Source organism: Chenopodium quinoa, unplaced genomic scaffold, assembly GCF_001683475.1.
Source record: "Chenopodium quinoa cultivar QQ74 unplaced genomic scaffold, ASM168347v1, whole genome shotgun sequence".
Classification (NCBI taxonomy): domain Eukaryota; kingdom Viridiplantae; phylum Streptophyta; class Magnoliopsida; order Caryophyllales; family Amaranthaceae; genus Chenopodium; species Chenopodium quinoa.
The window spans coordinates 713,085-725,864 of record NW_018745323.1 but is presented as its reverse complement, the minus strand read 5'-3'; the positions used below and the strand labels follow the sequence as shown (position 1 = coordinate 725,864).

The 12,780-nt window shown below is 34.5% G+C and overlaps 1 protein-coding gene, 1 long non-coding RNA gene and 1 pseudogene across 2 annotated transcripts; 2 read left to right on the top strand and 1 right to left on the bottom strand.

Moving 5' to 3' along the window:
* Nucleotides 1–1,160: 1,160 nt before the first annotated feature.
* Nucleotides 1,161–1,935, top strand: LOC110712564. Its single transcript, XR_002509611.1, has 2 exons — nucleotides 1,161–1,264; nucleotides 1,535–1,935. It is a non-coding gene; the product is annotated as an uncharacterized LOC110712564 (long non-coding RNA).
* Nucleotides 1,936–6,216: 4,281 nt separating this feature from the next.
* LOC110712578 lies at nucleotides 6,217–9,418 on the bottom strand (annotated as a pseudogene).
* Nucleotides 9,419–10,366: 948 nt separating this feature from the next.
* LOC110712471 lies at nucleotides 10,367–12,239 on the top strand. Its single transcript, XM_021890936.1, has 4 exons — nucleotides 10,367–10,655; nucleotides 10,746–10,921; nucleotides 10,966–11,097; nucleotides 11,193–12,239. The coding sequence occupies exons 1-4, from the start codon at nucleotides 10,367–10,369 to the stop codon at nucleotides 12,237–12,239; spliced, it is 1,644 nt and encodes a 547-aa protein (XP_021746628.1).
* Nucleotides 12,240–12,780: the final 541 nt, after the last annotated feature.

Genomic DNA, 12,780 nt, shown 5'->3' with positions numbered 1-12,780 from the left:
TACATGCATGCCCAAGTCATCAAGTGTCCAATAAAATTGACCCATGCATATCTTTCCAATTCGGGTCTGCCACACTTAAGAACAACCTAATAGTCTTATTGACCCGGTCACTGTACGCTAATAAACTAACGTCTCAAATCAAAGTACCCAGGATCACTTATTATTTTCGGAAATAATATATACTGATAGAGTTATGAGAAAGAGAATGTTGGAAATATACTGATAGAGTTATGAGAAAGAGAATGTTGGAAAGCTTAATTATATTGATGTGATTCCATGAGTATATATAGTACATGAGTAAGCAATATAATACGACTAGATACATTAGAGTACTTGTCTAGTTACATTAGCTAAGAATAAGGGATATCTTTGACTATCAATCTAAAGAGTAAATCAAGGGATTGCTAACTATAAACAATATCAATAAATATGATTTGATCAAATCCTTTACATATACTTGTAGAAATTGTAACAAATGAAAAGAAAAGTTTTTAAATTGTTTGTCTCATATTTCATGAAAACCTCAATATGAGCTCTGTTTCAATTGACACATATCACGAATACTATAAGGTAGAGTTTTTAAAAAGTATAATATGTAAGTGAAAATGTGTAAACTAAATTTAAATTGAGTAATTAATGTTAAAGTACGTAATATACAAAAAATAAATTATTTCCACTATTTCATACGGTGTAATATAATGTTTGTATCTTTTCATTTAGAACGATTTGAAGTTGTAATTTTAACCATTAATCTATTTGTATACACTTGTTAACTTATAAAAATATAATTTTTCATATTATAAAACTATATAATGAGATGAAACTAACAATGTATAATATGACTATGTTTTTAGTACTAATATATTTTTATGAGAATCGCCAAGTGAATAAGTGAATCAATTTCATTATACTTAGTTTATTGTATAAAATGACTTATTCTACCAAGATTCATTATCATCATGGTCACACACGGAGAGAAACAAGTCCATAATAGTCCAACTAACCAGTAATGAACAAACCTCAAATTGCCAATATTAATTACAAAAAACAAAAATTATAAATAAAATTCCATGAAGAAAAGTCTATATTATAATTTCATCCATGAATAAAATTCCATGAAGAAAAGTCTATATTATAATTTCATCCTCCATATATATATGTATAATGTATTGCATGAATATTGGAAGATCATATAATTAATCAAGAAACTAAGAAGAAGAAAAACACTTAAGGCCCTTTAAGGCTTTAACCTTCATTCATTGCGGTAATTAATACTTGTATTTTTATTTTTTTTTAAATATCACTCCGTATTATTTTCTTCACATTATGCATAAATGCATGTCATTACTTTCATTTAAGAAATTTTTATTACCATTTTCTGATTTTTCTTCACATTACCCTTGATAGAGTACCAAATTAGTCATTTTATTATTGATTATATGCTTGGATATGACAAAACTGTTTATTTCCATATTTTGCACAAAATGGTCTCTAATTTGTTCAATAATGTGCAATTTGCAAACATAAAATTCAGGAAAAAAAGAAACAATTGTACTTGTGATCCATCATGAGCTTCATGACTCAGAACAGTAGCACCCGAAACAACGGAGTAGTAGCAGTTAAACCAAAGAGAAAAGGCATAAAACGTAAGATCATTTGGAAAGTCACCAAAATGGTTATCAGACATTCAATCTACCATGCTACAGGAATGTCTCATCTCAGTTTCATTGAAGTCGCCGGCCATCTACTCAACTGATCGATTCAGAGGTTATTGGTTAGTTGCTCGTCTTTCTTCGCAATTTCTATGTTACTCCGGGAGTACCATGCAAAATATATGTTATTTTGAAATAAGTACATGTTATTTTATACTTGTATATTTTTTATTTTTTTTAATATTCAACATCGATTATTTTATAGTACTTCAATTCTATAAAATTCATGTAATTTTGATATGAACTTCCTATTATTTTATTAGTGCATGTTTTTTTTATACATACTTGTACTATTTTAGCAAAATAACACAAGATTTAAACAAAATAACATAGGAAAAATTGACATGAATAATCTCAACTTTGCTCGATTCACTTAGAATAATCCCAACTTTTGATTATTTTTTAATAATCCGAACTTTAGTTTGAATTTGCTACTAAGAGTAACTCCAATGGTTCAATTATAAGGACTTGCTTGCAATTTAAATAAAGTTCCTAGCTACATGCTTACCATTGGAGAACCAAAAATTGAGCAACGTGCAAGCAACTGTATCCCAACCAAGCTACATGCTTGATTGAAAAAGAGACAAATAATCTCCACTCATATTGTAACATGTGTATAATTATCTATTAATTTTAGTTTTTTTTATTTTTGCAAACTACGATATGTTATGCCTTACCATTGGAACAATTTGTTGCTTAAAAAGTGTTGTAACTTAGAAATTGATGTGGAAAAGCAAGCTACAAAGCATTGTAGCTTGCCATTGGAGATGCTCTAATGGTCTCAACCGGTTATAAAACTTGTTATAACAAGTGACCTAACACGTGTCAAGACGTAATTGGTCAAAAAAAAATTTGAAAAAAAAAAAAAAAAAAAAACTCCAGCCACCATGCCCACCAACGCCTGACCCCCCATCTCGGTTGCCGGCGACTGGCCACTCCCCTCCGGCGCAAACAACACCACCCCCGCCGGCGAAGCTCGGCCACCTTACCCCTTTCCCCTTCCCACGAACAACCTGTATTTCCCAAATTCCCCTACCCCGACGCGTCAACCTCCTCCCATTTCCCCCTCCCCGATGCACCGCATAACCCCAAAACGACCTTATATAAGACTCAAATTTATCCAAAAACCCCAACTAGATGCCTTGCCTTAAACAACCCAGAAAACCAATGAGAAGGGGAGAGAAGTGGGGTGAGCTTCGCAGGCGGGGGAGGGGGGAAATGAGCCAGCGTGATGGGCGCAGCCAGTCAGGAAGTCAGCAAACCACCGACCGTCGGAGGTGGGGGTCAAGCTCGAATGGGACAACGGTTGTTGCATTGGTGGTGTTATTTTTTTTTTAAAAAATTGTAAGTTAATTAATTAAACAATTAAATCAATAATATAAATTAAAATTATTTCTGACCAATCATATAATGACACGTGTTCATTTAACTTTTTTTTTTAGAAAAAACATTACCTATTTATCAGGTTACTGGTCATCGGGACCATTAGAAGTAAATTCGTATTAAAGTTTAGATTATTAAAAAATAATCAAAAGTTTGGATTATTTTGGGTAAATCGAGCAAAGTTGAGATTATTCTTGTCAATTTTTCCAATAACATAAGGTTCAGTGCGTTTCTGGTGTGGCCAGCCGCACGGTGTGGCAAGGTGCCACATTAGTAACCCCTGTCTAGTAACCCCCGAAGTAACCCTTCTAGTAACCCTTGAAGGAACCTTTGTCTAGTAACCCTCAAAGTAACCCTTAAGTAACCCCTCTAGTGACCCCAAAAGTAATCCTTAAAGTAATCCCTGTCTAGTAACCCCCGAAATAACCCCCTAAAGTAACCTTTGAAATAACTCCTCTAATAACCCTTGAAGTAACCCCTGGCTAATAACCCCTAATCAACTCAATATATATTTCAATTTCAATTCAAAACCCAAAAACTCGAGCAATAATCGACAAATTATGAGCATAATTTACACAAACAAACACTAGCACCTACGTCATCCTCAACATTACAGTGATATGATGCTTGTAAATACAACAAAGAAAATGATACCATTATAACTTCATAATTACAAAAACTCGAGCAAGATGACGAATTTGGAGTTGAAGGATCTACATCGTTAACAAGATTGCCATTATCACTTCATTTTCTTCCTCCTATTCTTCTGCACCTCCAAGCTACGAGCCCTAAAATACAAAATCTGGATATTGGGGAATTTTGAAGAACAGAAGAGAAGAGGAGAGGAGAATCTGGAAATTGGGGAATTCATTGAAGAACAGTAGAAGATGGAAAACAAAAACTAAAAAAAAAATCTGGAGAATTAATTTTGTTGAAAGGATCTGGAGAATTAATCGAAGAATAGGAGAAAAGAGGATAGAGAGAGGAGAGAGAACATGATGTTTGTTGAATTAAAAAAAATTATTGTGGTTGGCCACACCGTGTGGCCAGCCACATAAGTTGGTGCATAAGGTTTAGGCAAAATAATTCAGACATAATTAGTATGGAGTACATGATCCAGGAGTATATCTATAGTACTATACAAAGAGAAAGGGCATCTTGGTTGATAAATTTGACTTTTCCCAAAATACCCTTCTTCAATTCCAAATACACTATTTCAATATTTTTTTTTATTACCATCTTAAAAAAAAATTACCATTCTTTTTTTTTAAAAAAAACTACCATTTTTTTTAAAAAAAAATTAACTTTTTTTTTCATTAACATTTTTTTTCAACAATTTTGTAACCCAATAATCTAATATATATATAAATAAAGTAGGCATTTTTGGAGAGCATTAGGAGCTCCACATAAGAAAAGGTATATTTTCGACCAATTAAAAATCAGATATCTATTTTATTTTAGAATTAAAAAAACCGCTCGCCACCTAAACAAAAGTGACGAATAAAATTTTAAATTTTTTCCACGTAGGTAAAAACGACGAATAGTAATTTATTAAGATTTTAATTATTTAAGAATACTATATTTTATCATTTTTATTTGTTACAAAACTAACAATTATCTTTAGATATAAGGATTTATATTATTTAAAAAACTAAAATTATATTTTAATATTTAAAAAATATAAATTATTATTTGATGTTAATGGTTTTATGTAAATATCTGATGATATGATATTTTCATACAAAATTTTAAAACTTATAATGAAAGAAAAAAAATTAAGAGATCACCAAAAAATATATTTATATACAAAATGTATATAAAAATTCGTGCATCGCACGCCACATAAGCAAAAGTAATATTTCGACCAATGAAAAATTAAATTTATATATTAATTTAGAATTTAAATTTTCATCGCTATTTAAGAAAAAATTAACAAATGAAATTTGAGAATTGAAAACAAAAAAATAGTAATTTAAGATTTAAATTATGAAAATAAACAAAAATTATCTTTTACATTAGGATTTATATTATTTTAACAAATAATTAGAAATTAAAAAATATATTTTGATTTAATGATTTTATCTAACTATCCGATAAATGAGATAATATTTATTCAGTGCGTTTCTGGTGTGGCCAGCCGAAGTAACCCCTCGAAGTAATCTCTGAAGTAACCCCTCGAAGTAATCTCTGAAGTAACCCCTCGAAGTAACCCCGCCCTCTAGTAACCCTTAAAGTAACCCCTGTCTAGTAACCCCCGAAGTAACCCTTCTAGTAACCCTCGAAGTAACCTCTGTCTAGTAACCCTCAAAGTAACCCCTAAGTAACCCTTGAAGTAACCCCTCTAGTGAACCCCGAAGTAATCCTTAAAGTAAACCCCGAAGTAACCCCTAAAGTATGAAGTAACCCCGAAGGAACCCTAATCAACTCAATATATATTTCAATTTCAATTCAAAACCTGAAAACTCGAGCAATAATCAACAAATTATGAGCATAATTTACACAAACAAACACTAGCACCTATGTCATCCTCAACATTACAGTGATGCTTGTAAATACAACAAAGAAAATGATACCATTATAACTTCATAATTACAAAAATCGAGCAAGATGACGAATTTGGAGTTGAAGGATCTACAGCGTTAACAAGATTGCCATTATCACTTCATCTTCTTCCTCCTATTCTTCTGCACCTCCAAGCTACGAACCCTAAAAAATAAAATCTGGAAATTGGGGAATTTTGAAGAACAGAAGAGGAGAGGAGAGTCTGGAAATTGGGGAATTCATTGAAGAACAGTAGAAGATGGAAAACTAAAACTAAAAAAAAAAAAAAGAAAATCTGGAGAATTAATTTTGTTGAAAGGATCTGGAAAATTAATCGAAGAACAGGAGAAAAGAGGATAGAGAGAGGAGAGAGAACGTGATGTTCATTGAATAAAAAAAAATTATTGTGGTTGGCCACACCGTGAGGCCAGCCACATATGAAAGTTGGTGATATTTATTTCAATTTATAAATTCAAGTTCTATATACGTAAAATTTGAATAAGAATAATTTAAAACTTAACAAAATATTTTATCTTAAATTAATGTTAAAATAATAGAATAGAAAATAAAAAAAATATACAAAATGAAATATTTAAAAATCGTGCATCACACGGGCTTATATCTAGTATTTTTTATTTGAAGATGATCAAATTATGAAATAAAACAAGAATCCAACTTGATATAATACTTATATTGTACACGCATGTATGGTTTGCGTCTCTTCGCTTGTACTATATAATACTAATTGAGTGTACTTAGTCTGATTAATTGGGGAGACATTGGTTGATCGTTGCAACACTAAGATTCATGGTGTACTTATTTAACCATCAATTGAATTGATAGTATCATACTATTATGCATGAGTAATCAGTTTTTTTTTTTTTTTTTTTTTTATACTTCATGAATAAGGTGTTTTCTTGTATCAGAACAAAGAAATCGGTAAGGTTGAATTCATACAGGTGTTGTATTACGGAACAATCTTCAGTGTATTCACAATAGAAATGAGGCAAACCCAGGCAATCAGCCAATTTTGTAAATCAGGAGCTTATGTGGGCCCCACAGCGTACTGAGTATTAATTTTATAATATTTTGTACTTTTCGTCTTTAAGGACGGATTGGTACCGTAACTGTGGGCCATATAACGGCACCATTAACGTCGTTAAGAACAAACCCAATTGAAATTGAGAATAACTTTAAAAATTCGACATTGTATTTTGGAACTCCATTGACATCTTCATTCAGATCTGTTTTCCCATCCTCGAGGGCTCTGAAGATGACATAGGTAAACAAAATAATTCTTTTTAACAAACAATGCATGCTTTAACATTACAGTAAAACATGTTCAAGTCATTATTTGACATGCCAAAATGCCAGTCAATTTCTGAAATTAATCCACTTCCTAAACCTTATTTATCTGGCAAAGAAATGTTCTAGTCCAGCACCACTAGTTTCTCGTACTCCTCGCCTGAGATGGCAGCCTCCATTGTCTTCACAGGGTCCAACACCTCAGCCTCCGTAGTCTCCACAGCCATTATCTTCTCAGACTCTGGAACCTCAGCCTCTATTGGCTTCTCAGGTTCCAAAAAGCTATCATCAAGAAACATCTTTAGCAAATTCTTTGAGAACCCACTAACCAAGGCCACCCCTTTCTGGTTGCTCAGGACAGGAGTAGCACCAGAATTCCTCAAATTCCAGAAGACTATTTCAGGAACCTTTGAGAACCCCTTCTCATTGAACTTCCTGACAATTGCCTGGTAGTCAGTTTCCCAATCATTAGCTGATGCCTCCATCAAATTCCATGTCACTGAACACGAAAAGTCGCTTGATCATCTCATCTTCTGTAAGCTTTCCCTCCACTGCAACCTCAAGGATTTTATCAAACACCCTTTGGAAATTCGTGTTCATTTCCCAATGCAATTGTTCTATTGAATTGATTTTAGATCGAAGATCTTCACCTTGGATGACTTGCAACTGAGGGAACCTACTAAAGGTTATCAGCTTTCCTTTCCAAGGCTCCTCACTCAACTCAGAGACTAACAACCCGAGAGCGACACTCACTTCTAAGGGCAAGCCATACATGCTCCCAGATACATCACATATGGCAAGGCAGTTCTTCAGCTTCCCAATGTTGGAGAGATCCTCTACCATTCTCTTCCATTGGAGCTCCGAAACAATCCTGTTTAAAATTGACTTCAATCACCAAAAATCAAATTTAATTTGTAAGATTCATTATTATGAATGTTATCAATTACTTAATTAGTAGACCATCAGTTATCAAAGTTCCAATGTATAAATTTTTGTTTTAGTTAATTAGTTCACAAAATTTGCTTACCTTGTCATGGGATCTTTTTTGTTTTTGGGATCCTTAACCTTCTTTACAATTTGATGAGGGAGTAAAGCTCCTGCTGCTATCTTAGACTTCCCTTGCACAACACGTTCTAGGTACTTTGTAAGCCGCTCTGCATCATTCTTATAGAACAGTTGAGCATAGTTCTTCATAGCAATCGAGGCAACTCGTGAGTAAACGATGTAATTCCATTCTCTAGCACACATATAGACCTCAGGCAACTTTAATGATTTGCGCAATGGAACTAGTACCTCTTTCCTTAAACAGTCCCTAACACGATAAGCATAATGAGCATCTTCAATCCCTTCATATTCAGGGTATTGATCTTGAGGAAATAGCCTCCTAGCTATGCTCTCACAAAGCAGAGTATAGTTGTCAAACCTCGAGTACAATGAAGGGCACCATTTTGCTGCTAAGCTAAGGTCATCATAAGTTCCTGACCTTATCTTCTCTAAATCAGATTGAAGGTGCTTAGCAAAGAGTTCTGAGACGTGATTATGCAAAAATCGATAGGTAGGATCATTGTTGTACCTCTCTATACCCTTTTTTGCAGCTGTTAGTCTCTTCTCTTCAGTTGACTTAGGCTTAGGCTTCAAGCCTTTCTTTCCCTCCTCCTCCAAATATGCTCCACCATGCTTTAACCACCACTGACTACCACCATGACGGCGTCTCTTCTTTAGCAGATCTATTTCATCTTTGCGAACTGTGGGACCCTCAAGAAGCCGGTACAGGATTTCTAGAAGGTCTTTAAAGTATCCAAATCCTGCAACTGATCCAGCATTGCCTGCTAGAGTCTTGGGATGATTTTCCTGTAACCACAAAGCGGAAGTATAAAAGCCTTCCCTGTCTGATTTACCAGTCCCTCTAATACCCCTCAGGTTGCAGACAAGCTTCAGAGCCGTGCACGGATCCTGTTCCCATGCTTGCTTCAGCCTTTGGACCACCTGTTCAGCCGGCGTGTCAGGTACCACATGGAAGAAGAAATCGAGGCATGGATTCCCTGAAGACATGTAAGTAGGGTAATAATTTTCAGTGCGTCCCATTACTGGTTCCTCATATCTGTTGTAACTCGAAAGCATCAAGTCCATGAAGGGATCTCCAGTACTAGAATCAGCAGTAGTAGGACTAGCAAAAACACCTGAGGTAACATTATCCTCCTTTTTCGCAGTGGTGAAGGGAGACTGGTATAACTCTGGTGGACCAAGAAGGGTAAGTTGAAGTCCATCACTACCATTTGATAAACCTGTATTACTAGCTGCAACTGCACAATATCCGCGACAAATTGCTGAGGAAAACTTCAATCTGTCTGGTAAGCCTCCAGAGAACTTTCGGAGCAACATGCCTAAGAAAACACCAAAACTATAAAATTTTCGTGAACTGCTTATCGGAAGGGTTTATAAATTGCATTAATATGAGATAGATAGGCAATAAAAGATCCAAGAATAACATGTGCCAAACTGCAAAAAAATACAATTATCATGGAAATTTTAAAGAAGACAATGATATAAGTTATAATGAAAATGGCAGTATTCATTATCATTGAAAAGCTTCTTTGACAAGACTACTAGGATTAGAAAGAAATTTACAGTAAATCCAAAGCTATAATACGAATACGTAAAGGAAGCACCTTAAACCTCTTTTATGCTAAAATGTGTTCATTATACATTGTAAATTGTAATACAAAAGATAATAGGAACATAGGGTAGTCTAGATCATATGTGTTGAGATACCTCATGGAGATGCCACGTCAGACGTAATTAACTCCACTAATTACGGAAATGTTACAACCACCTGCTGCCAGCTCATTATTACAGTATTTTGTTTATTGCAATATAGTTGTATTTTTGTCAGCTAGATATAAATACTCTGTCTCTTCTTTAATTCAAGCTAAGTAATTCATTTTCTCCAAAAACACTTTTTCTTCTTCCTTTTTCTCTGTAATTTCTCTCTCAATTCATTAATGGAATTCTTGATTTCCAACACATAATTCCGCCATTGTTGCTGTTCTATTCTATACTCAAGGTTCTAACATGGTATCAGAGCTCGTGTAGATCGATTCGCGCTTCAATTTCGCTCTTCATTTGTTCGTCGATTTTCCGAAGTTTTTTTCTCTTCAATCGTTGGAGGTTTGCCTTGTTTCTTCTTCAGATTCTTCGTCTTTGAGGTTCGATCATTTGTTACTATTCTCTATTCTTCAATTGATCATCTACTAGTTGTACTGGTTTGAATTTTTTGTGGATTGTTCTACATAATTCATTGTTGCTGGAGTTTGTTACTGTTATTTCTTTGATTTCTTCGATCGATCATCTTCTCGTATTCTTCGATTGCTGTGATTTCTAGCTAGCATATTTGTTTCGTGTTGTTTACGTTTGATTGAACAAATATGGAGTCCAGACCTCTAGATGTTTCTCAGGATCCTACTTCTCCCTATTACATCCATCCTTCTGATAATCCAGGGATGAGATTAGTGTCTGATAAGTTTGATGGTAATGGTTATGGAGACTGGAAGAGGTCCATGATCATTAGTCTCTCTGCTAAAAACAAATTAGGTTTTGTTGATGGATCTATAGTTAAACCTTCTGCTGAATCTGTTGAGTTTAAAGCTTGGGGGAGGTGTAACAGTATGCTTATCTCATGGATCCTTGGAGTTTTAGATCATAATCTGGACAGAAGTGTGCTATATTTTAGCACAGCTAGAGAAATTTGGTTGAACCTTTAGGAACGTTTTGGTGCATCTTCTGGTGTTGTGTTGTATTCTCTAGAGCAGGCTATTAATGTACTTACTCAAGGTGCTGACAATGTGTCTACCTTTTACACTAAGATCAAGAGACTTTGGGATCAGCTTGATGATGTTGATCCTTTGCCTTTTTGTCATTGTTCAAACTGTACATGTCTCATTGCTCAGAGGTTATTGAAGTCACAGCAGGACAAACGTTTGGTACAATTTCTCATGAAGCTGAATGATAACTTTGAAGTTGTCAGAGGCAGTATTTTGTTGATGCAACCTCTTCCTCTTCTATCTCATGCTTGATGCAAGAAGAAAAGCATATACAGTTGTACAAGGATCCTAGGCCTTCTTCTGCTAGTGATTCTGCTGATGCTATGGCATTTGCTGTGAACAGAAATAGGTTCAATGACAGGTGGAACAATAATAACAGGCCTCAGTTCAATTCTGCACCTCAGAGATCTTTTAATAATACTGGTGATAGGAGAGGAATCAATTATACTGTGATCATTGCAAGATGCCTGGTCATAGCATGCAGAGGTGCTACAAGTTGCATGGATATCCTCCTAATCATTTCAAGAATGATGATAAGAACAAGAAAATTGCAGCTGTTCTTCAATCTAATGATTCTGTACCTGAATACACTTTTGATGATCAAGGCAGAATGGTTATTGCAGCTGATCAAACTCAGCATATTATGCATATGTTGATTCAACATAAACCAGTTTCAGACAGTACAGTTGGACAGAGCTCTTCTTCTGCTAATGTTGGCAAATTTGCTAATGTTGCAGGTAAATTTTGTCTATTATCCTCTAACCTTAACAGTTGGATAATAGACAATGGGGCCACAGATCATATCAGTCATGATAAGAGTCTATTCTTAACCTGGAATTCTTTCATTGGTGATGATAATTTCATTACAATTCCAGATGGAAAGCAAGTTCATATTACTCATAAAGGAGATGTTCAATTAACTGAACACATTATTCTAAAAGATGTGCTCTATGTAGAAGATTTTAAGTTCAATCTTATATCTATTCCAAAACTTTGTTTGGATTTGAACTGTACTGCTTCTTTTACTAATGATACTTGTATCATTCAGAGTTCTTCAATGCAGCCACAAGTTCTTGGTAAATTGAAGAAGGGCTTATATCATTTGGAGGATGTGGAGACCAGGAAGTCTGTTTCAGTTCAGTCTGGGAATAAGGTTGCTGCAGTTTCTTCTGCTTCTGAACAAACTATCAATAACACCAAACTCTGGCATCTCAGGATGGGTCATCTTCCAGTTGAGCAACTAGAGTATGTCTCTTCTTTTCCTTTTGACAATAATAAACCTTGCTTAGGTGATATTTTTTGTCAAATATGCCCTGCTGCTAGGCAAAGTAGGAAATCATTTCATTCTAGTTCAATAAAAACCACTGTTCCTTTTCAGTTGTTGCACTTGGATATATGGGGACCTTATAAAGAAGTCACTCATAATGGTTGTAGAATCTTTCTTACCATTGTTGATGATTATACTAGGATGTCTTAGGTGTTCTTCATGAAATTGAAATCTGATGTGTCTACAGTCTTTCCTAATTTCGTATCTTTTGTTGAGAATCAATTTGGAACTTCTGTCAAATGTGTTAGAACAGACAATGCTCAAGAACTGTGTGAAGGAGACTTGAAAATGTTTCTTTTGAGGAAAGGCATAGACCATCATAGGAGTTGTCCTGACACCCCACAGCAAAATGGGGTTGTAGAACGTAAACATAGACATCTCTTGGAAACTTCTAGGGCTTTATTTTTCCAGTCTAAACTGCCTATTACTTACTGGAATGAATGTGTCTTGTGTGCTGCACACACTATCAACAGAATGCCTTTGAAGATTCTATCCAATAAGAGTCCTTATGAGAAATTGTTTGGTGTTGCCCCTAATCTTGATTACTTAAGAGCTTTTGGTTGTCTTTGTTTTGTTTCATCAAATAAACAAGGTAGAACAAAGTTTGATTCTAAGGCTTCTATTCATGTGTTCATTGGATATAGTCCTGGTCAAAAGGGTTATAAAGTGTTGAGTATGGATACTTTCAAGA

Excerpts from the sequence above, each read along its gene's own strand:
- LOC110712471 (XM_021890936.1), top strand. The coding sequence starts at position 10,367 with ATGGAGTCCAGACCTCTAGATGTTTCTCAGGATCCTACTTCTCCCTAT. Across the intron at positions 10,922-10,965 it reads CACAGCAGGACAAACGTTTG|AGGCAGTATTTTGTTGATGC; the intron begins GTACAATTTCTC and ends TGAAGTTGTCAG. Across the intron at positions 11,098-11,192 it reads CTGATGCTATGGCATTTGCT|GAGAGGAATCAATTATACTG; the intron begins GTGAACAGAAAT and ends TACTGGTGATAG.